A 25,018-nucleotide genomic window follows, 5' to 3' on the forward strand; every position below is an offset into this window, starting at 1 on the left:
CTACAGCCAGACCATCAATCGGTACACGCAGCTCGACGCGTACCCCCTCCCTCGCATATCTGATATGGTCAATCAGATTGCGCAGTGCCGGGTCTTCTCAACAATTGACCTTAAATCCGCCTACCACCAGCTCCCCATCCATAAATCAGACCGTCCATACACCATCTTCGAGGCAGACGGTCGCCTCTATCAATTTCTTAGGGTTCCCTTCGGCGTCACTAACGGGGTCTTGGTATTCCAAGACGCCAACCTTGCCAAATTTCTCCACACCGCCACTCTCCTCAACCTCACCTACAATAAGGAGAAGTGCGTGTTCAGAACCCACCGCTTAGCCATCCTCGGCTACGTAGTCCAAAACGGACTCCTGGGGCCCGATCCCGACCGCATGGAGCTCCCCCTTCCCCAGTGCCCCAAGGCCCTCAAACGCTGCCTTGGGTTCTTCTCCTACTATGCCCCTTGGGTCCCGAACTATGCGGACAAGGCCCGCCCACTCATACAGTCCACTCAATTTCCGCTCACAGCCGAGGCACAACGTGCCTATGCCTGGATCAGAGCAGGCGTAGCCAAGGCCGGGATGCACACAGTAGATGAGACACTCCCCTTTCAAGTAGAAAGCGACGCTTCAGATGTCGCCCTCGCCGCCACTAAACCAGGCAGGCAGACCCGTGGCATTCTTTTCCCACACCCTGCACGCCTCTGAAATTCGACACTCGTCTGTTGAAAAGGAGGCCCAGGCTATCGTTGAAGCTGTGCGGCATTGGAGGCATTACCTGGCTGGCAGGAGATTCACTCTCCTCACTGACCAACGGTCAGTAGCCTTCATGTTTAAAAACACGCAGCGGGGTAAGATCAAAACTGATAAAATCTTGCGGTGGAGAATCGAGCTCTCCACCTGCAATTACGAGATTTTGTATCGCCCTGGCAAGTTCAACGAGCCTCCAGACGCCCTCTCTCGAGGTACATGTGCCAGCGCACAAGTAAGCCAACTCCGTGCCCTGCACGACAGCCTTTGTCACCTGCGGGGTCACTCGATTGTACCACCTCGTCAAAGCCCGCAATCTGCCCTACTCCGTCGAGGCAGTACGGACAGTCACCAGGGACTGCCAGGTCTGTGCGGTGTGCAAGCCGCACTTCTACCGGCCAGATCGCGCGCGCCTGGTGAAAGCGTCCCGCCCCTTTGAACGCCTCAGCATGGATTTCAAAGGGCCCCTTCCCTCCACCGACCGCAACACATAGATCCTTAGTGTGGTCGATGAAGTCCAACAAGCGGCGAGGCCACATTGGATTTGGTACTGGGTAATGAACCCGTCCAGGTGCTAGATTTAGATGTAGGTGAGCACTTTGGTGATAGTGATCACAACTCGGTTATGTTTACTTTAGCGATGGGCAGGGATAGGTATATACCGCAAGGCAAGTATTATATCTGGGGGAAAGGCAATTATGATGCTATTCGGCAAGATTTAGGATGTATAGGATGGGGAAGGAAACTGCAGGGGATGGGTACAATCAAAATGTGGAGCATTTTCAAGGGACAGCTACTGCGTGTCCTTGATAAGTATATACCTGTCAGGCAGGGAGGAAGTTGTCGAGCAAGGGAACCGTGGTTTACTAAGGAAGTTGAAGCACTTGTCAAGAGGAAGAAGAGGGCTTATGTTAGGATGAGACATGAAGGCTCAGTCAGGGCACTTGAGAGTTACAAGTTAGCCAGGAAGGACCTAAAGGGAGAGTTAAGAAGAGCGAGGAGAGGACACGAAAAGTCGTTGGTGGATAGGATCCGGGAAAACCCTAAGGCTTTCTATAGGTATATGAGGAACAAAAGAATGACTAGAGTAAGATTAGGGCCAATCAAGGATAGTAGTGGAAAGTTGTGTGTGGAATCAGAGGAGATAGGGGAAGCGTTAAATGGATATTTTTCGTCAGTGTTTACACTGGAGAAAGACAATGTTATCGAGGAGAATACTCAGGTACAGTCGACCAGGCTAGATGGGATTGAGGTTCACAAGGAGGAGGTGTTAGCAATTTTGGAAAGTGTAAAAATAGATAAGTCCCCTGGGCCAGATGGGATTTATCCAAGGATTCTCTGGGAAGCCAGGGAGGAGATTGCTGAGCCTTTTTCCTTGATCTTTATGTCGTCTTTGTCGACAGGAATAGTGCCGGAAGACTGGAGGATAGCAAATGTTGTCCCCTTGTTCAAGAAGGGGAGTAGAGACAACCCTGGTAATTATAGACCTGTGAGCCTTACTTCGGTTGTGGGTAAAATGTTGGAAAAGGTTATAAGAGATAGGGTTTATAATCATCTTGAAAAGAACAAGTTGATTAGCGATACTCAACACGGTTTTGTGAAGGGTTGGTCATGCCTCACAAACCTTATTAAGATTTTTGAGAAGGTGACCAAACAGGTGGATGAGGGTAAAGCTGTTGATGTGGTGTATATGGATTTCAGTAAGGCGTTTGATAAGTTTCCCCACGGCAGGCTATTGCAGAAAATAAGGAAGTATGGAATTGAAGGTGATTTAGCGGTTTGGATCAATAATTGGCTAGCTGAAAGAAGACAGAGGGTGGTGGTTGATGGCAAATGTTCATCCTGGAGTTCAGTTACTAGTGGTGTACCGCAAGGATCTGTTTTGGGGCCACTGCTATTTGTCATTTTTATAAATGACCTGGAAGAGGGTGCAGAAGGATGGGTTAGTAAATTTGCAGATGACACGAAGGTCGGTGGAGTTGTGGATAGTGCTGAAGGATGTTATAGGTTACAGAGGGACATAGATAAGCTGCAGAGCTGGGCTGAGAGGTGGCAGATGGAGTTTAATGTGGAAAAGTGTGAGGTGGTTCACTTCGGAAGGAGTAACAGGAATGCAGAGTACTGGGCTAATGGCAAGAGTCTTGGTAGTGTAGATGAACAGAGAGATCTCGGCATCCAGGTACATAAATCCCTGAAAGTTGCCACCCAGGTTAATAGGGCTGTTAAGAAGGCATATGGTGTGCTAGCCTTTATCAGTAGGGGGATTGAGTTTCGGAGCCACGAGGTCATGCTGCAGCTGTACATAACTCTGGTGCGGCCCCACCTGGAGTACTGCGTGCAATTCTGGTCACCACATTATAGGAAGGATGTGGAAGCTTTGGAAAGGGTTTAGAGGAGATTTACTAGGATGTTGCCTGGTATGGAGGGAAGGTCTTACGAGGAAAGGCTCAGAGACTTGAGGTTGTTTTCGTTAGAGAGGAGAAGGCTGAGAGGTGACTTAATGGAGACATATAAGATAGTCAGAGGGTTAGATAGGATGGACAGTGAGAGTCTCTTTCCTCGGATGGTGATGACCAACACGAGGGGACATAGCTTTAAATTGAGGGGTGGTAGATATAGGACAGATGTCAGAGGCAGTTTCTTTACTCAGAGAGTAGTGGGGTATGGAACGCCCTGCCTGCAACAGTAGTAGACTCGCCAAATTTAAGGGCATTTATGTGGTCACTGGATAGACATATGGATGAAAATGGAATAGTGTAGGTCAGATAGGCTTCAGATGGTTTCACAGGTCGGCGCAACATCGAGGGCTGAAGGGCCCGTACTGCGCTGTAATGTTCTATAGGTTCCCCTTCGCCATCCCATGCCCGGATATGACGTCTGCCACCGTCATCAAGGCCCTCAACACCATCTTCGCTCTGTTCGGTTTCCCCGACTACATCCACAGTGACAGGGGATCCTCGTTCATGAGCGAAGAGCTGTGTCAGTTCCTGCTCAGCAGGGGTATTGCCTCCAGCAGGACGACCAGCTATAATCCCCGGGGAAACGGGCAGGTAGAGTGGGAGAACGGGACGTTTTGGAGGGCCGTCCAGCTGGCCCTACGGTCCAGAAACCTCTCAGCCGCTCGCTGGCAGCAGGTCCTCCCGGATGCAGTGCATTCCATCCGGTCTCTACTCTGCACTGCCACGAATCACACACCACATGAACGTCTCTTTGCCTTCCCTAGGAAGTCCACATCCGGGGTGTCACTCCCGAATTGGCTCGCAGCTCCAGGACCGGTTCTTCTACGTAGGCATGACCGACTCCACAAGGTGGACCCTTTGGTGGACAGGGTATACCTGCTCCACGCCAACCCCCAGTGAGCCTATATGGAGTTCCCCGACGGCCGCCACCCTCCCCTCCCCGGCGCTCCCAGCATTAGCCCCACCAGGTCCATCTCTCCTTCCCCTGCCCACGTTAGAGGACGAGGAAGATTTCGGCATGCTTCCGGAGTCATCCAACTACTGACCAGCACCAACACCGACGCCGACATCGCCACCACCGACATCGTCACCACCGCTACGTCGCTCCCAGCGAACTGTCAAACCACCGGACAGACTTAACCTCTGACGGGCACCAGGCTACAAGATGGACATATATATTTTTTTCCCCATCCTCTGTAAATTATTTGTAAATCTGTATATGGTTCCACGCCACCCCCGCCGGACTCATTTTTAACAGGGGGTGAATGTGGTGATCCACTGTGTGCACCTGTATTAGGGGATGTAAGGTAGGACCTGCACTACAGGTTCACCGGTCGCCCCTGCTGGCTAACTCCGCCCACAATGAGCCGTATAAATAGTTATGACCTTCTCCTGATCAGCCATTTCGCCAGCTGCAGCAGGAGGCCACGCATCTGACTGTAATAAAGCCACAGTTGTACCAAAGAACAAAGAAAATGAAAACACAGGAACAGGTCCTTCGGCCCTCCCAGCCTGCGCCGATCCAGATCCTTTATCTAAACCTGTCTCCTATTTTCCAAGGTCTACTTCCCTCTGTTCCCGCCCATTCATATATCTGTCTAGATGCATCTTAAATGATGCTATCGTGCCCGCCTCTACCACCTCCGCTGGCAAAGCATTCCAGGCACCCACCACCCTCTGCGTAAAAAACTTCCCACGCACATCTCCCTTAAACTTTCCCCCTCTCACCTTGAAATCGTGACCCCTTGTAACTGATAACCCCACTCTTGGGAAAAGCTTGTTGCTATCCACCCTGTCCATACCTCTCATAATTTTGTAGACCTCAATCAGGCCCCCCTCAACCTCCGTCTTTCCAACAAAAACAATCCTAATCTACTCAACCTTTCTTCATAGCTAGCACCCTCCATACCAGGCAACATCCTGGTGAACCTCCTCTGCACTCTCTCCAAACATCCACATACTTCTGGTAATCTGGCGACCAGAACTGCACGCAGTATTCCAAATGTGGCTGAACCAAAGTCCTATACAACTGTAACATGACCTGCCAACTCTTGTACTCAATACCCCGTCCGATGAAGGCAAGCATGCTGTATGCCTTCTTGACCACTCTATCAACCTGCGTTGCCACCTTCAGGGTACAATGGACCTGAACTCCCAGATCTCTCTGCACATCAATTTTCCCCAAGACCCTTCCATTGACCATATAGACTGCTCTTGAATTTGATCTTCCAAAATGCAGCACCTCGCATTTGCCTGGATTGAACTCCATCTGCCATTTCTGTGCCCAACTCTCCAATCTATCTATATTTTGTTGTATTCTCTGACAGTCCTCCTCGCTATCTGCAACTCCACCAATCTTAGTATCATCTGCAAACATGCTAATCAGACCACCTATACCTTCCTCCAGGTCATTTATGTAGATCACAAACAACAGTGGTCCAAGCACGGATCCCTGTGGAACACCACTAGTCACCTTTCTCCATTTTGAGACACTCCCTTCCACCACTACTCTCTGTCTCCTGTTGCCCAGCCAGTTCTTTATCCATCTAGCTGGTACACCCTGAACCCCATACGACTTCACTTTTGCCATCAACCTGCCATGGGAAACTTTATCAAATGCCTTACTAAAGTCCATGTATGTGACATCTACAGCCCTTCCCTCATCAATTAACTTTGTCACTTCCTCAAAGAATTCTATTATGTTTGTAAGACATGACCTTCCCTGCACAAAACCATGCTGCCTATCACTGATAAGTCTATTTCTTCCAGATGTGAATAGATCCTATCTGAGTCTTTCATGCAATTGATTGTGCATCACTATGATCCCCACTTTGGAGCCATTGTTGTAGACAGGGGCTTGTGTTGTTCCACGCTTCCTGAAATCGTTGATCAGTTCCTTGGTTTTCCTGACATTCAGAGAGAGGTTATCTTCAGTGCACCATGCAACCAAGTGATCTATCTCCCTCCTGTAGTCGGACTTGTCATTGTTTGAGATACAACCCACTACCGATGGTGGGGAAAATGCTGCCGTCAATTATTAAGGCTGAAATAACTGAGCATTTGGAAAATGGGGACGGGGTCAGTCTAACTCAGAATGGATTCACGAAAGGAAAGTTATGCTTGACAAACCTTCTAGAATTTTTTGAGGATGTGACTAGTCATCTGGACAAGGGGCATCATCTAAAAATAGGGCTGGACTATTCAGGAGAGATATTAGGAAACACATCATCACTCAAAGAGTGGCAGAGGTTTGGCACTATCTCCTACAAACAGCTGTTGAAACTAGATCAGTTGTTAATTTTAAATCTGATAGATTGATTTTTGTGAAGCAAACATATTAGGGCATATGGGCCAAAGGCTACCGTGGACAGCTTGCTGCTGCCACAACTGCAACATCTGACATAAAGACACTCATCTTCGTATTTCATATTAATCCTCTTATTATTTTTAGCCCTTCTCCTCCCTCTGCATGTGTCTGTATTTTATGCGTTAGGTAAAGGGCGCAACAGTAAAGGGGGTAGTAGATTAGCTGGTTGTGATTCTATTCTAAATAGTGCATTTCTTATCTCTATTTTTGTCGTAAGTAAACAGGTGCGTTTTATTTCGAATCTGGTGGCTGGAAGTCATTGGAGCAGTCAAGGTCCTAAGATGTCAGAAACCTTATACAAATTATTGGTTAATTTGCTTGTGCTGGAACTCTGGGGTCTATGGGGCTTGAATTGACTGTGTACTTGCGCAGGGTGCTGTAACTATGATTAATAGAGCTTTTGATACTTTGTGTAATGATGTTTTGGTACATTGCTTGAAACAACCTTTCTTGTCGTAGCGATATGCATTTAGATTTTTGTATTGTGTTTCATAAAGAAGGTATGTGATTTTAAGTTAAAGGTTTTAACAAAGAACAAAAAAAGTACAGCACAGGAACAGGCCCTCCAAGCCTGCGCCGACCATGTTGCCCGTCTACACTTCAGGGGTCCGTATCCCTCTATTCCCATCCTATTCATGTATTTGTTAGGATGTCCCTAAAATGTCACTATCGTCCCTGCTTCCACCACCTCCTCCAGCAGCGAGTTCCAGGCACCCACTACCCTCTGTGTCAAAAACCTGCCTCGTAAATCTCCTCTAAACCTTGCCCCTCGCACATTAAACCTATGCCCCCCAGTAATTGACCCCTCCACCCTGGGAAAAGTCTCTGACTATCCACTCTGTCTATGCCCCTCATACATTTGTAGACCTCTATCAGATCTCAACCTCCGTCGTTCCAGTGAGAACAAACCAAGTTTATTCAACCTCTCGTCATAGCTAACGCCCTCCATACCAGGCAACTTCCTGGTAAATCGCTTCTGCACCCTCTCTAAAGCCTCCACATCCTTCTCGTAGTGTGGCAACCAGAATTGAACACTATACTCCAAGTGTGGCCTAACTAAGGTTCTATACAGCTGCAGCATGACTGGCCAATTTAGACTCAATGTTCCGGCCAATGAAGGAAAGCATGCTGTATGCCTTCTTGACTGCCTTCTCCACCTGTGTTACCCCTTTCAGTGACCTGTGGACCTGTACACCTAGATCTCTCTGACTGTCAATACTCTTGAGGGTTCTACCATTCACTGTATATTCCCTACCTGCATTAGACCTTCCAAAATGCATTACCTCACATTTGTCCGGATTAAACTCCATCTCTCCGCCCAAGTCTCCAAACTGATCCTCTGACAGTCCTCATCGCTATCCGCAATTCCACCAACCTTTGTGCTGTCTGCAAACTTACTAATCAGACCAGTTACATTTTCCTCCAAATCATTTATATATACTACGAACAGCAAAGGTCCCAGCACTGATCCCTGTGTTGTGTCTGTCAATCGACTTTAAAAAGGCTCCTGGTCAACAGCTTGTTGGGAGTTGACACAACCTCCTACTGCGGGTTGCATTCTGAAAACAGTTAGCTTGCATGGGGTGAACTTGCCCCTGATATATTTTGTCTCCATTTTGATCTTCCTTCACTTGAACTAACCTTCTCAGAAGTCAATCTGAATTACCTCCATTTCATGAGTTTACCTTTTAGAATGTAATTATAAATTTTTTTTTCCAAATTTAGATTACCTAATTCATTTTATCCAATTAAGGGGCAATTTAGCATGGCCAATCCACCTACCCTGCACATCTTTGGGTTGTGGGAGAGAAGCCCACGCAAACACGGGGAGAATGTGCAAACTCCACACGGACAGTGACCCAGAGCCGGGATCGAACCTGGGACCTCTGTGCCGTGAGGTAAGTAGTGCTAACCACTGCGCCATCATGCTGCCCCATATAATTCTAAACTTGACACCCATCTTCTCCTTTGGATTTTTAACATCTTGACATCCTATCCTCCATTGCTACCAACTTGCCCCAGGGGAGGCATTGTGGTATTGCCATCTCGAGATCCAGGGTAATGTTCTAGTAATATTTCATCTTTTTCCTAGCTCCCTAAAATCTGTTTCTTCCTTGGTAAGGACAGATGCAAATTATATAATAATTACTAAGCCGCAATCTCTGCCTCCTTGTGGGAATTCCTCTTCCCGAATCAGTCTTATTCCTCCTTTTACCGTTGTTTTACTATTTATGTGTCTGCAGAAGGTTTTGAGATTTGCTTTTAAATTAGCTACCAGTCTCTTTTTATTTGAATCTTTACTTCTCATTTCTATTTTACTTCTCCTCTGAGCCTTCCATATTTAGCTTCCTTATTTTAATTTCTATCTCTTTTATTGATGGTTAGTTGGTTAATTTATGATTGGAGATTCATTGACTTGTCAGGTACCCACAGGATGAGCTGGGCATTGTCATTGTACTGTCGTGGTAAGAGAGTATTTTGCCTCCAGTTGACAAAATTGGTCAACGTTGTTGAAATATCCTCAGTTACTGTGATTTGGTCCGTGGTCCACACCTCAACTCCAATCAGAGAAATGCGAATATTGAACGGTTTGTAGTACTGCAAAAGACAAAAGTATTCATGTGATGAATGTAGGCAATAGTTATATATTATGTTATATCTTATTGCAGTAATATTATTTAAAATCTTGGTTCAAATACATTCAGGCAACTGCTAAAGCTGTAATGATGGCAGCATGGTAGCACAGTGGTTAGCACTGTTGCTTCCCAGCACCAGGGTCCCAGATTCGATTCCCGGCTTGGGTCACTGTCTGTGCGGAGTCTGCATGTTCTCCCCGTGTCTGCGTGGGTTTCCTCCGGGTGCTCCGGTTTCCTCCCACAAGTCCCGAAAGATGTGCTGTTAGGTGAATTGGGCATTCTGAATTCTCCCTCTGTGTACCCGAACAGGCACCGGAATGTGGGGACTAGGGGATTGTCACAGTAACTTCACTGCAGTGTTAATGTAAGGCTACTTGTGACACTAAGAAAGACAAAACAGATCTAATAAAGAGAATGCAGATGATGTAATTAATGGGAGGCACCAAGTCTGTCTGACGTTGTCACAGATGATTGTCTTTGTGTCAGATGTTGAAGTTGCAACAGCAGGACATGGAGTGATTCAAACGACTGGTTGGATTGCTGATAAGGATCTTCCAGCTTGAGCACTCAGTCAGAACTCCCGTGCTGTAGGATTCCCTCTGTGGAGTCACTTTGACTTGCATTAACCTGTGCCTTCACTCGGAGGATCTGCCTCTGGACAGTTCCACTAGAATGACGAACAGTCTTTCTGAGATAAAAATGAGATCCCCACTCCGCCCTCCCCTCATCAATCATCTTTGTCACCTGCTCAAAAAGCTCGATCACGTTATTGAGGAACGACCTCCCCCTCAAAAAACCATGCTGTGTATCGCTAATGAGTCCATTTATTTCCAAATGGGTATAAATTCTCTCCCTGAGAATTCTCTCCAATAATTTACCTGCTACTGACGTCAGGCTCACCGGCCGATAGTTTCCTGGATTATCGTAATTTGTCTTTCCCCAGTTTAGTACCTTAACGAGAGGGTTACCCTCACCCCTATCCAAAAGTACTCTAAAATTTGCGGCATTGTGGTCACTACTCCCAAAATGGTCCCCTACTGAGATCTCAACCACCTGTCCAGGCTCATTCCCCAATACCAGATCCAATGCTGCCCCTCTCTAGTTGGACTATCTACATATTGGATCAAAAAACCTTCTTGGATACATCTTACAAACTTTGCCCCATCCAAGCTACTTGCACGAAGTGCGTCCTAGTCAATATAGGGGAAATTAAAATCCCCTACCACAATAACTTTCAACCTAACTGCTCCTCTATCTCTCGCTGGCAGCTGGGGAAGCCAGTAGTAAAAGTCCAACATTGTGAGTTCTCCCTTCCTGTTCCTGATTGCATGAGCCCTCAGAGATCCCGCATTACGGCGATATTATTCTCCTTTACCAGCCACCGGCCTCCCCAAACAGGCGCCGGAATGTGGCGACTAGGGGGTTTTCACAGTAACTTAATTGAAGCCTACTCGTGACAATAAGTGATTATTATTGTTATGTTACTCCCCCAACCTTTTTACACCCCCCTCTATCTCTCCTGAAGCATCTGCATCCTCCAATTTTCAGCTGCCAATCCTGCCCTTCCTTTAGCCATGTTTCTGTAATAGCCACAATTTCATCATTCCAAGTACTAATAAGTGCTCTAAGTTCATCTACCTTACCTGCTATACTGGCGTTCTGGGGGTGTGAACCAATGCAGGAGGTCAGAGGGCAGTAAAGAGGGGACAAAAACAAAAGCCTCGGAAGGAGAAGGGTGGAGGGCAGAGAAACAGATTGAACTGCCTAGTATGGCAGGGGGGGTTGGGAACCAGAGCAATAGGTCAGTGGGAGAAATAACTGAGGGAGAGCTACAGGCTAAGGCCAATCAGATTAAGAGGAAGAGGAGGCAGGGGGTGATTAGTCAACGCAGGAGGGCTGGTGGGCTGATGTGCAATAGTTTCAATGCAAGGAGTATTTCAGGTAAAACACATGAATTTGGAGCTTGGATTAGAATGTGGAATTATGATGTTGTTGCTATTACAGAAACTTGGTTGAAAGAGAGACAGGATTGGCAACTAAACATTTCAGGATTTAGATGCTTCAGGCAGGATAGAGGGGAGCACAAAATGGGTGGCGGGGTTACATTATTGGATAAGGAGAATATCACAGCTGTGCTGAGGGAGGACATAGAACATAGAACAGTACAGCACAGAACAGGCCCTTCGGCCCTCAATGTTGTGCCGAGCCATGATCACCCTACTCAAACCCACGTATCCGCCCTATACCCGTAACCCAACAACCCCCCCCTTAACCTTACTTTTATTAGGACACTACGGGCAATTTAGCCTGGCCAATCCACCTAACCCGCACATCTTTGGACTGTGGGAGGAAACCGGAGCACCCGGAGGAAACCCACGCACACACGGGGAGGACGTGCAGACTCCACACAGACAGTGACCCAGCCGGGAATCGAACCTGGGACCCTGGAGCTGTGAAGCATTTATGCTAACCACCATGCTACCCTGCTGCCCCTAATCTTGGAGGGTTCAGGCAGCAGGGCAATCTGGGTAGAGCTCAGGAATAGGAAGGGCGCTGTCACAATGTTGGGGGTTTACTATAGGCCCCCCTAACATCCAGCAGGAGATAGAGGAGCAGATATGCAGACAGATCTTGGAAATATGAATAAACAAACGGGTTGTTGAGGTGGGTGATTTTAACTTTCCCTATATTGACTGGGACACTTACTGCGAGAGGCATGGATGGAGCAGAATTTGTCAGGGGCGTCCAGGAGGGTTTCTGAAACAATATGTAAATAGCCCAAGTCGGGAAGGGGCCAAATTAGACCTGGTGCTGGGGAATGAGCCTGGCCAAGTGATGGAAGTTTCAGTAGGAGATTATTTCGGGAACAGTGATCAGAATTCTGCAAGTTTTAAGGTATTTATGGATGAGGACAGGAGTGGCCCTCAGATGAAGGTGTTAGACTGGGGGAAGGCTGATTACAGCAGCCTTTCGCAGGATCTGGAGAGTGTTGACTGAGTGAGGCTGCTTGAGGAAAAATTAACATCCGGCATGTGGGAGGCTTTCAAATGTCAGTTGATTACAATTCAGGACCAGCATGTACCTGTGAGGATGAAAGATAAGGGTGGCAAGGGAGGATGCAAGTGTAGGGAACCCTGGATAACGAGGGATATCATGAATCTTGTCAAAAAGAAAAAGGAAGCATTTGTAAGATGTAAAAGGCTTCGGACAGATGAAGCCCTTGAAGAATATAAAGTAAGTAGGAAAGAACCTAAGGTAGGAGTCAGGAAGACTAAAAGGGTCCTGAAATGTCGTTGGCAAACAGGACATATGTAAAGAGCAAGAGGGTAGCCAGAGAAAGGATTGGTCCATTCAAGGATAATAAACAACAACAAAGAAAGAAAATGACAGCACAGGAACAGGCCCTTCGGCCCTCCCAGCCTGCGCCAATCCAGATCCTTTATTTAAATCTGTCGCCTATTTTCCAAGGTCTACTTCCCTCTGTTCCCACCCATTCATATACCTGTCTAGATGCATCTTAAATGATGGTATCGTGCCCGCCTCTACCACCTCCGCTGGTAAAGCGTTCCAGGCACCCACCACCCTCTGCGTAAAAAACTTTCCACGCACATCTCCCTTAAACTTTCCCCCTCTCACCTTGAAATCATGACCCCTTGTAATTAACACCCCCACTCTTGGAAAAAGCTTGTTGCTATCCACCCTGTCCATACCTCTCATAATTTTGTAGACCTCAATCAGGTCTCCCCTCAACCTCCGTCTTTCCAACAAAAACAATCCTAATCTACTCAACCTTTCTTCATAGCTAGAACCCTCCATACCAGGCAACATCCTGGTGAACCTCCTCTGCACCCTCTCTAAAGCATCCACATCCTTCTGGTAATGTGGCGACCAGAACTGTACGCAGTATTCCAAATGTGGCCTAACCAAAGTCCTATACAACTGTAACATGACCTGCCGACTCTTGTACTCAATACCCCGTCCGATGAAGGCAAGCATGCTGTATGCCTTCTTGACCACTCTATCAACCTGCATTGCCACCTTCAGGGTACAATGGACCTGAACTCCCAGATCTCTCTCTGCACCAATAATGGAGGGAATCTATGTATGGAACCAGAGGAAATGGGAGAGATACTGAATGAATACTTTGCCTCAGTATTCACCAAAGAGAAGGAGTTGGTGGAAGCGGAGTATAGGGTAGAGTGTGTAGATATTCTGAGCCATGTTGATATTAATAAAGAGGCGGTTCTGGTCATCTTAAAATGCATTAAAGTAGATAAGTCCCCAGGGCCTGATGGGATGTACCCCAGAATTCTGCGGGAGGCAAGGGAGGAAATTGCTGGGGCCTTGACAGTAACCTTTGTACCCTCATTGGCTACAGGTGAAGTTCCAGAGGACTGGAGAGTAGCCAATGTTGTTCCATTGTTTAAGAAGGGCAGGGATAATCCAGGAAATTATAGACTGGTGAGCCTTACGTCAGTGGTAGGGAAATTATTGGAAAAGATTCTTAGAGATAGGAATTACTCACATTTGAAAACAAATGGACTTATTAGTGATGGACAGCATGGTTTTGTGAAGGGGAGATCGTGCCTCACTAATTTGATTGAGTTTTTTGAGGAAAAGACAAAGATGATAGGTGAGGGAAAGGCAGTAGATGTTGTATACATGGATTTCAGAAAAGCCTTTCACAATGTACCTCATGGAGACTGGTACAAAAGGTGAGGTTACATGGGATCAGAGGAGAGCTGGCAATTTGGATACAGAACTGGTTAGATCATAGAAGGCAGAGGGTGGCAGTGGAAGGGTGCTTTTCTGAATAGAAGTATGTGACAAGCGACGTTCCACAGGGATCAGTTCTGGGGCCTTTGTTGATCGTGGTGTATATAAATAAATTGGAATAAAATGTAGCTGGTCTGATTGGTAAGTTTGCAGGCACACAAACATTGGTGGAGTTGCGGATAGTGAAGAGGATTGTCAGAGGATGCAGCAGGATATAAACTGGTTGGAGTCTTGGGCGGAGAAATGGCAGATGGAGTTTAATTGGGATAAGTGTGAGGTAATGCACTTGGAAGGTCCAATGCATGTAGGAATTACACAATAAATGGTGGAACTCTTATACAGGCCAAAAGATCTGGGCGTGCATGTCCACCGATCATGTGGATAAGGCGGTCAAGAAGGCATACGGCATGCTGGCCTTCATCGGTCAGGGCATTGAATATAAAAATGGACAAGTCATGTTGCAGCTGTATAGAACCTTAGATAGACCTCAGTTGGAATATTGCGCACAATTCTGGTCGCCACACTACCAGAAGGATGTGGATGCTTTGGAGAGGGTACAGAAGCGGTTTACTAGGATGGTGCCTGGTATGGAGGGCATTAGCTATGAGGAGAGGTTAGATAAACTCTGTCTGTTCTCACTGGAACGATGGAGGTTGAGAGGCGACCTGATAAAGGTCTACAAGATGATGAGTGGCATGGACAGAGTGGATAGTCAGATGCTGTTTCTGAGGGCTGGAGAGTCAAGTACCAGGGGACATAGGTTTAAAGTGCGGGGGGAAAGTTTAGAACAGATGCGTGAGGCACATTTTTTTACACAGAGGATGGTAAATATATAAAGCGTGCAGCCTGGGGAGGGGGTGGGAGCCGGTACGATAGCGGCATTTAAGGGACATCTAGACAAATATATGAACAGGGTGGGAATGGAAGGATACGGACTCTGTAAGTGCAGACGGTTTTAGTTTAGGCAGGTACCATGGTCGGCACAGGCTTGGAGGGCTGAAGGGCCTTTCCTGTGCTGTATTGTTCTTTGTTTGTTCTTTGAAACAAATATGCTTCAAACCATTCATTTGAGCAGACATGGTGATGTTCTCTTATTTTTGTTCTCTCTTTCCCCTTTGGTTATTACACCTTCTAAGCTAATGCTCTGGTTCCCACCACCCTGCCATACTAGTTTAAATTCTCCCGAGTGACTCTCGGAAATCTCCCAGCCAGCATATTTGTGCCCCTCCAGTATAGCTGCAACCCGTCTTTCTTCAGGAAGCACTTGCCGCAGAAGAGATCCCAGTGGTCCAGAAATCTGAAACGCTCCCTTCTCCACCAGTAGCTTAGCCATGTGTTTAGCTGCACTATCCTCCTATTTCTAGCCTCACTGCCTACGACTTCTGGGTGTTCAACCTTCCCCTTCAGTATGTCCTGTGTTCGTTCAGAGACATCCTTGACCCTGGAACCAGGGAGGCAACAGTCCATCCTGGAGTCTCTTTCACATCCATAGAAGTGCCTATCTGCACCCCTTACTAGAGGGTTCCCTGTAACTATTGCTCTCTGAGCAACAAAGCCAGTTGTGATGCCATTGTTCTGCCTGCTGTTGTTTTCTGCTGATAGTCTTCTCCTGTTCTTTGTTGAACACTACACATCTAAGCCATCCATACCAGGAAAACAGACAACATCACATGGTACCAGGTGTGGTTCCTAATGTAAAATAGAAAGGTTTAGCGAGAAATAAAAAATCTCCCCGCGAATAAAATTTGAGAAGAAACAAGAAAATAAACACTCTACCAGGCTCCAATCTCAACGACCTCATGGAAGCCAGTAATGTTGCAAAAACATGCCAGTTGGAAGGTTTGCAGACTCCAAAGCAATTCCGATCATTGGGTAAAGTTGGTGTTAACTGGGAAAATTTCAAACAGCTGTTTGAATTATATATCTCAGCCTGAGACCACAAAAGAGTCAGCGAACAGTGAAAAATTGTGTTGTTTTTACAATGGCTAGATTGCAAGCCATAGAGATTTTCAACACATACCGTTTTGAGAATGAGGATGACAAAAAATATATAGTAAAGTAATTGAAATGTTTGACAGGCATTGCAAGCATCAGATACTTTTGAAAGGTATATTTTCAGGAAAAAGAGTCCAGAAAGTAGGCAAAACACTTGACTGCTCTATTACAGATCTCAGGCTGAAAACGCAGACCTGTAATTTTTCCATATTATCCGACTCCCTTCTGTGTGATCAGATTGTCTCTGGATTAAAAGTGAAAGGCTGCATGAGAGATTACTGAGACCAGCGAACTTAACGTTCGAAAATGCCGTCAGTATATGTCGTGCAAGCGAACCGACGGAAAATCAATATTCTGAAATGTTGGTCTGTGATAGTATCATGAAAACAAAAACAACGTGGCTAATGCCATTGATACTGTGACGCACTTGAAAAAGCAGTGCGCTCCAGGTAGTTAGCCATTTTGTACATGAAGTCACGAGCATCATGATGTGCAAATATTGTGGCCACGCGCACCAAACAAAAAGTACCCTGAGCTTCGGTAAAACCTGTGCGAAGTATCAGACGAAATCACTTTGCTTCTCAGTGTCGAACGGAAACTACATCGCAACAATTTGAGAAGATGGTACAGTTACTAAAGGAAATAAGTTGAAACAAATATGACAATAAAGCGAATAAACCTGATATTGTGGAAGTGAATATGATTTAGAAGACTCTTTCTTTGTCGAGATAGTTGAAAGTGCAAATAAAGTTCCACAGGCAATTTCTGATGCGGACAATTCAAAACCGATCTCAATTGTTCACAATCAGGATGTTTGGATGATTCCATTGAAAATTAACGGAACCAATATTCAAATTAAACTGGATACAGGTGCATGAGCTAATTTGATAAATCAATCAGACATGGCCAAATTAAAAATAAAACCACAGATTGATGACAATGGCTGTCAGTTGCGGGACTCCAATGGCAATGTCATTGCCACAATGGGGACATGCTATCTGACAGTTCAGGTCGAAGATGCCTATCATGTTTGAGTTTGTAGGACCAAAGTGATCTTCATTGTTGGGTGTACAGGCATGGAGCTACTGCAGCTGGTGAAGCGAATTCACAGCTGAGACAATATCTCAACCACTGGCAAAGACCAAATTGATGCCATTATTAACAAGTTTCCCAATGTTTTTCCTGGAATGGGAACATTACCATTCGAATATAAACTACAGCATATGGCTTCGAGAGAATGCCAAGCCGGTCATTCATCCACCAAGTAGGTACCAGATCCCTTAAGGGAATGCTTGAAACTAGAATTTAACCGCGTGCAGCAGCTGGGGATCATCACAAAAGTGGTAGAACCCAGTAACTGGTGAGTTCCATGGTGTGCGTTGTGAAAGCAAATGGCAATCTCAGAATTTGCATCGGTCCGAAGAATCTCACCCAAAATATGAAGAGGAAACATTCCCCAATTCCCAAACGTGAAGAGATCACAAGTGAAATCAGGTTGGCACAGTAACACAGAAGTCAGCACAGTGGCTTCACAGCATCAGGGTCCCAGGTTTGATTCCTGGCTTGGATTACTGACTGTGCAGAGTCTGCACGTTCTCCCCGTGTCTGCTTGGATTTCCTCCCGGTGCTCCAGTTTCCTCCCACAAGTTCCGAAAGACGTGCTGTTCGGTAATTTGGACATTCCAAATTCTCCCTCTGTGACCCGAACAGGTGCCGGAATGTGGCGACTAGGGGATTTTCACGCTAACTTCATTGCAGTGTTAATGTAAGCCCACTTGTGACAATAAAGTTATTATTGGTATCGACCAAGTTTTAGAGAACCCTAAAGTGTATCATGGAGTTCATCTGAATGTGGTTATGGGGCGCACACGGGCCTGCTTTACAGGTATGGTGCAACAGAGAGCTAAAGTACTTTTAATTGAAAACAATGTTTATTTATTAAACCAGTTAATTAACCCTTAATCTTTCCTTGCAACATCCATAAGACAAAAGACCCTTTTAACAGAAAGACATCAGGTTTAACTTCTCCACAGAAACAGGTATTATTATTAAATCACCAAATGATCTGGAGACAATCTTTAAATTGCAGAGAGAGACTAATACACCTTCTGGCTGTGACTGCAGCCCTATCCAGCTCTCAAAACGAAACTAAAACACACCCTGTAGAGGCCTGCTCAAAAACAAAAGTCAAAGCAGAAGCCCAGCTCCACCCACACTCTGACATCACTGCTACCATCCGATAAACACACATTTCTTAAAGGTACACCCACTACAGCTATCTAATAAACACCCATTTCTTAAAGGGACTCTCACGTGACAACTCCCCCCAAGAAAAAAAATAAACCATCAACTTCAAGACTTTTTCACCTTTTCACTTGCCTTTAAAAATATATTGACAGTGAATATACGTTTCTTTTTTAACAAAACAAAACACGCAAACATTTCTAATAACGTAGTCCATTTTAGTTCTTCTTCCTCCAACTGGAATCCTTCTCGATTGACAGTCTCTTTGAACAAGGTATCTGCACGATCCGTCCATTTCTCTACGCCTCGGCGTTTCTCTTTAAAGTCAGATACTTTAGTTCAATCTGATTGCAGGGTCCCTTGTAATTCTCCAACACAGGAGCATTGGTTATCACAGCTTTCAGGTCAAATGCCTGTTGACACTCCACTTCCACTTAATTTTGCGACTCTTCCTTTGCAAATCCATCAGTGGAGCAACCACATTGCTAAAATTTGGCTCAAATTTCCGGTAGAATCCACTCATGCCAAGAAATCACATTATTTCCCTTCATGTTGAGGGTATCAAAAACTGCCCAATAACTTTTGTTTTCAAATCCTGTGGGACCATTCGACCAAATCTGATTGTATAGCCCAGGAAAGTGACTTGGGCTTTTCCAAATTCACTTTTGGCTAGGTTTACCACCAAACCCACCTCCTGAAGTTGATCAAATAACTCCATCAGATGCTTTAAGTGTTCCTTCCAAGTCTGACTGAAAATTGCCCGATCGTCGATGTATACCGCACAATTGGGTAATCCTGAAATGACTTTGTTAGTTTACCGTTGAAATGTGGCTGGGCGTTTTTCATGCCAAATGGCATAACTTTGAATTGGTATATACCATCTGGAGTCACAAAAGCTGAAATCTCCTTCGCCCTTTCGGATAAAGGTACCTGCCAGTAACCTTCAAGTAAATCCAGTTTGGAAATAAAAGCTGATTGTCCCACTTTCTCAATGCAATCCTTAAAACGTGGGATATGATACAAGTCCGTTCTTGTAACTGCATTAACTTTTCTATAGTCCAGACACACCACTGGGTACCGTCTGGTTTAGGTACCATCACTATGGGTGAGCTCCATTGGCTCCAACCCACTTCAATTATGCTATTTTTCAGCATACTTTTAATCTCTTTCTTAACCTGTGCCAATATTAAAGGGTTAAGTCTGTATGGATGTTGTTTGATTGGGACAGCATTTCCCACATCATGTATAGCCATTTTAGTGCTTCCCAACCTATCTCCACAAACTTGCCCACGTGATATCAATAACTCTTTCAGGTCAGTCCGTTTTTCCTCTGGAAGGTAACTCAACATTTATGCCAATTTTTAAGACCATCCTCATTTTACAATTTAATTTGAGGTATGCTAAATTCAAAGTCATCTGGATTTGGTTTGTCACTTTGAGTTAGAATCATTAAAATCTCCTCCTTTTGCTCTCCTTCCCTTTCAAAGTACCTTTTAAGCATATTCACATGACACACACAGTGAGTTTTCATCCTATCTGACATTCTTACCGCATAATTCAAATCACTTAATTTCCTTTAAAACTGATAAGGTTCACAAAACCTAGCTTTTAAAGGTTCACCTACCACTGGTACCAACACTAAAACTTTATTCCCACTGGCAAAATTACAAACTTTGGATTTCTTGTCCGCTACCCATTTCATCACATGTTGTGCAACTTTTAAATGTTGTCCAGCCAATTCTCCTGCTCTATTTAATCGTTCCCTAAAATTTGACACGTAATCCAACAATGTAAGTTCCGTTATCTCACTCACCAATTTTTCCTCAATCAATTTAAGCGGTCCTCTGACCTCAAGACCAATAATTAGTTCAAAAGGACTGAATTTGGTTAACTCATTTGGTGCATCCCTAGTTGCAAACAGTACGAATGGAATTCCTTTATCCCAATCCTCTGGATAATCTTGACAATAAGCCCTCAACATTGTATTTAATGTCTGATGCCACCTTTCTAACACTCCCTGTGATTCTGGTTGGTCCGCAGATGATTTAAATTGTTTTATTCCTGAGATATCCATAACTTCTTTGAATAACCTTGAGGTAAAATTTGATCCTTGATCCGATTGTATTTCTGTGGGTAGTCCATATCTAGTAAAGAATTTAAGTAACTCCTCCACAATCTTTTTAGCTGCAATATTGCGTACTGGAATGGCCTCTGGAAACCTAGTCGACACACCCATTATAATCAAAAGGTATTGATTTCCATTTTTCGTTTTAGAAAGCGGTCCTATGAAATCAATTAAGACCCGTGTAAAAGGTTCCTCAAATACTGAAATGGGTATTAAGGGCACTGGTTTTTATCAGTGATTGAGATTTCCCCATCATTTGACATGTGTGAAATGATGGACAAAATGTTATTACATCTTTATGGAGTCTGGGCCAATAAAAATGTTTTTGTATTTTAGCTTGAGTTTTCCTGATTCCCAAATGCCCTCCCACTGGTGCCTCATGTGCAACACCTCCTTTCTATACCCTACCGGCAATACTACTTGATGAACTTCTGCCCACTTTCCATCTGCCTGCATATGTAAAGGTCTCCATTTTCTCATCAAGACATAATTTTTCCAGTAATAACACTCCATTATACACTGAGATTCCTCTTCCGTATATGCTTTCTGATACATCTGTTTTATTTATATATCTTTCTGTTGTAACTCTGCCAACTTTCCTGAACTAAAAATATCCGCCTCATCCTCAACCTGTTCTTGTTCTTTTTCAACCACCTGATCAAAAATTGTTTCTGATAATTGAACTTGAACTGTATCTTCACTCTTTGATTTCTCCTCTTGTCTTAATCTGTGATTTTGCAATCTAGTTACTACATAATCCAGAAAAATCCCAGGATATTCATCCTTCAACACTTCAGTTGTGTGATTTGCCATTAGCTTATCAACCACAGTAGGCATCACTCCCACCTGTGATCCAGCTATATCATTACGCAAGATAAACTGTATTCCTGGACAAGATAGTTTCTCTATTACTCCTACTACCACTTCACCACTCTTCACTGGACTTTCCAACCTTACCTTATATAATGGAATGCTACTCCTCTCACCCTGAATTCCACATATTACCACCTTTTCTGGCAACATTCTTCCCAAACTACATAACTCCTCATCTCTTACCATTAAATATTGACTAGCTCCCGTATCTCTTAAAATTGTGACTTCTTTACCTGCTCCTTCTGGTACACATTCGTAAACTTTACCCACACAAGTTAATTCTTTAAAGAGATCCGGCACCTCCTTATCAATCACCTGTTGATCAAGCTGTACAATCTTTTCCACGTCCTTCGCTTCCCTTGGGCTTTCCTTTACAACACTAACAAACCTCACTGTCTTATCCTGTTTTACCACATCAGCCTTCCCAGTGCTTTTCTTCAACCACCAACACTGACTTTACATGGCCTAGTTTATTACAGTGAAAACATTCATTTGAAACTTTCCATTTCTTTTCCACCCACCTGGATTTCTTTTTTAATCTGAGGTACACTCTCCTTATTATTTACAATCAGATCACCTTTACCTCTGCCACTTGAATATTCCTCTTTTCCCCAGTTTCTATCCCTCACCGGCTGAAACTGATGTTGGAAACCAAGCTTTGATTTGTGAACTAATTTATAATCATCTGCCATTTCTGCTGCTAACCTCGCAGTTCTAACCCTCTGCTCTTCCACATGAGTTCTCACTACATCAGGAATTGAACTTTTAAACTCCTCCAAAAGTATAATTTCTCTGAGTGCTTCATACATTTGGTCTATATTCAAAGCCCTTATCCACCTTTCAAAATTACTCTGTTTGAGCCTTTCAAACTCCATGTATGTTTGACCAAATTCTTCCCTTAAATTTCTAAACCTTTGTCTGCAGGCTGCAGGCACCAGTGCATATGCACCCAAGATGGATTTCTTCACCCCCTCATACATCCCTGATACCTCCTCCGGTTGTGATGCAAACACTTCACTAGCCCTACCTACCAGCTTTGTTTGAATCAGTAGTACCCACATGTCCGGTGGCCATTTCATTTGTTTGCTACCTTCTCAAATGAAATGAAAAAGGCTTCCACCTCCTTTTCATCAAACCTTCGCAATGCTTGGACATATTTAAATAGATTCTCACCAAACTTTTGACTATGATGCTCAAGCTCATTATCCTCATCACTCTCCTCAGACCATATATTTTTCTTTCCATCCGCCAATTTTAACTGACTGTCACGTTTCATGGCCATTTTCTGAAGAGCAAAATCTCTCTCTTCTTCCCTTTCCCTGATCTGTATCTCCCTTTCTCTTTCTTTTTGTTCTGCTAGGGCTATCCTTTCTTTTTCACTTTCTTCTCTCTCCTTTTCTTTTTCCCTGATCTGTATCTCCCTTTTTCTTTCTTTTTCTCTCATTGCGTATTCAAGGTGTTTTAATGTTTTTCATGTTCAAGTTGCTTAATCTGCAACTGGATCTTTGCAATTTCCAATGAGTCAGACTGTATCTCACAATTTTAAATGCTCAACTACCTCTTCTTTTCATATTCTGTCAGGTTATGTTAACTGCAATGTTTTTGCCAGATCTAAAAGCCTGTTTTTAGTCTCTGTACTGCAGACTGTGTGTGACTGTCTCCACCCCCAAAAGCTTCAGAGCCTCTGAAACAACCATTCTCCTCAACACACTTAAACTGGAATACCACACCTGAAAAACACCCACAATATGCTCACCTCTCACTGTCTTTAAGTTCACTAAGCCAACCGAATAGATAGACTTTTATCCGGGACAAGCCCCCAATTTGTTATGGGCAGGGTTTTGAGAACCCCAAAATATATCATGGAGTTCACCTGACCCAACACCTTTAATAGATTGTGGTATGGGGAGCACAATGGACTACTTTGCAGGTGTGGTGCAACAGGGAGCTAATGTATTTTTAAATTAAAACAATGTTTATTTATGAAACCATTTACACTTTATAAACCCACAGTAAACATCTTACAAACAATCAACACCTATCATCCCCACAGATACAATATTCTACAATTAACCCTTAATCTTTCCTTGCAACATCCATAAGAAAAAAGACCCTTTGAACAGAAAGACATCAGGTTTAACTTCTCTACAGAATCAGGTATTATTTTTACATTACCAAATGATCTGGAGACAGTCTTCAGATTGCAGAAATAGAGACTAGTACACCTTCTGGCTGTGACTGCAGCCCTATCCAGCTCTCAAAATGAAACCAAACACACCCTGGAGAGGCCTGCTCAAAAACAAATGTGAAAGACAGTCAGCCCAGCTCCACCCATACTCTGACATCACTGCTGCTATCCGATAAACACACATTTCTTAAAGGTACACCCACTCTAGCTATCTGATAAACACCCCTTTCTTAAAGGTACTCTCACATGACATTATTATTATTAAAGCTGCCAGAATTTTCACTGAACTAGATGCCTCTGGAAGATTTTGGCAACTGGAGCTAGATGAAGCCAGCAGAAAACTATGTACTTTCAACACTCCATACAGAAGACACTGCTTTAATCAAATACCTTTTGGTGTCATATCATCATCAGAGATATTTCATTGTGCAACAGAACAAATGATAGAATGGATTGAAGGTGTCAGAGTATATGCTGACGACATCATTATATAGTCAGCAACTCAAGAAGAATTCAACGCAAGACTTCTTCAAGTCATGCAATGAGTAGAGACGTTTGGTTTAAAACTCAATAGAACCAAATGTCAATTTGGTATCTCCAAACTCGCATTTTTAGGTGACCAGATTTCAGCTCATGGTGTGCAGCCAGACACTGAAAAGGTTTCAGCCATCAACAAAATGTATTCTCCTAAAGACAAAAAAGCGGTTCTTAGACTGCTAGGCGTGGTAAACTTCCTGGGAAAGTTAATTTCCAATCTCTCATCATGTACGACAGTTGAGACAGCTAATACGAAAAACTGCTGTTTTCACATGGTCTGAAGAACAGAAGAACGAGTGGTCTGACTTAAAGACAGCACTCACCACACCACTAGTTTTGTATTTCCTCAATTGCAGGGGTCAATAACCAGGAGAAATAGATTTCAGGTAAGCAGCAGGAGATTTGAGGGATTTGTGAATCTGGACTCACTGTCTGAAAGGGTGGTAGAGGCAGGAACCCTCACAACATTTAAGAAGCATTTAGATGAGTACTTGAAAGGTGATAGCATTCAAGGCTAAGGGCTAAGTGCTGGAAATTGGGATTAGAATAGATAGGTACTTGATGTCTGGCACAGGTATGATGGGACAAAGAGTCTCTTTTTATGCTGTAAAACTCCATGACTGACTCTACTGCTAATTGCAGACGAGTTTCCCCGCCAGAAGCAGAATGGAACGTGGCTGGGAGAGATGTCCATCGGGATTCTCGAGATCAAACGCGACCTCATGAGGTGCATGTCCAAGTTCCACCCACAATGGGCAAGACCAGGCCTCTCTGGACCTGTCAGTTTCAGAGCTAACTTGGCTGTGTGTGCACCGGATCGACCCAGCGCTCAGCATCTGCCAACTGCCCAGGTGGTGGTGCCAGGCTAGAGGAACACTTCCAGAGTGCCAGGGTGGCAGCGCCAGGGTGCCAGGATGGCACTGCAAATAGCCAGTGCCTGAGGGGGTGATGTCCATAAAAGAAGGGGAGAGGGGTGCAATAAAGGTTGGGGGTGCAGGGCAGATAAGGGGCCCTGGAATGTTGTTGGGGGTCTGTCAGGGTGAATGTGAAGGCCTGAGGAGGTGGGTCCTCAGCAC

The 25,018-nt window shown here is 44.6% G+C and overlaps 1 protein-coding gene across 1 annotated transcript in view; it reads right to left on the reverse strand.

Annotated features, from left to right (window-relative positions):
• LOC119963595 (disintegrin and metalloproteinase domain-containing protein 12-like) overlaps positions 1–25,018 on the reverse strand; it is a 432,269-nt gene that overhangs the window by 296,241 nt on the left and 111,010 nt on the right. The window contains exon 9 of the mRNA XM_038792926.1: positions 9,000–9,166. Within this exon, the coding sequence (XP_038648854.1) occupies positions 9,000–9,166 (167 nt within the window). The remainder of the gene's footprint in view (positions 1–8,999; positions 9,167–25,018) is intronic.

Source organism: Scyliorhinus canicula, chromosome 3, assembly GCF_902713615.1.
Source record: "Scyliorhinus canicula chromosome 3, sScyCan1.1, whole genome shotgun sequence".
NCBI classification, from domain to species: Eukaryota; Metazoa; Chordata; class Chondrichthyes; order Carcharhiniformes; family Scyliorhinidae; genus Scyliorhinus; species Scyliorhinus canicula.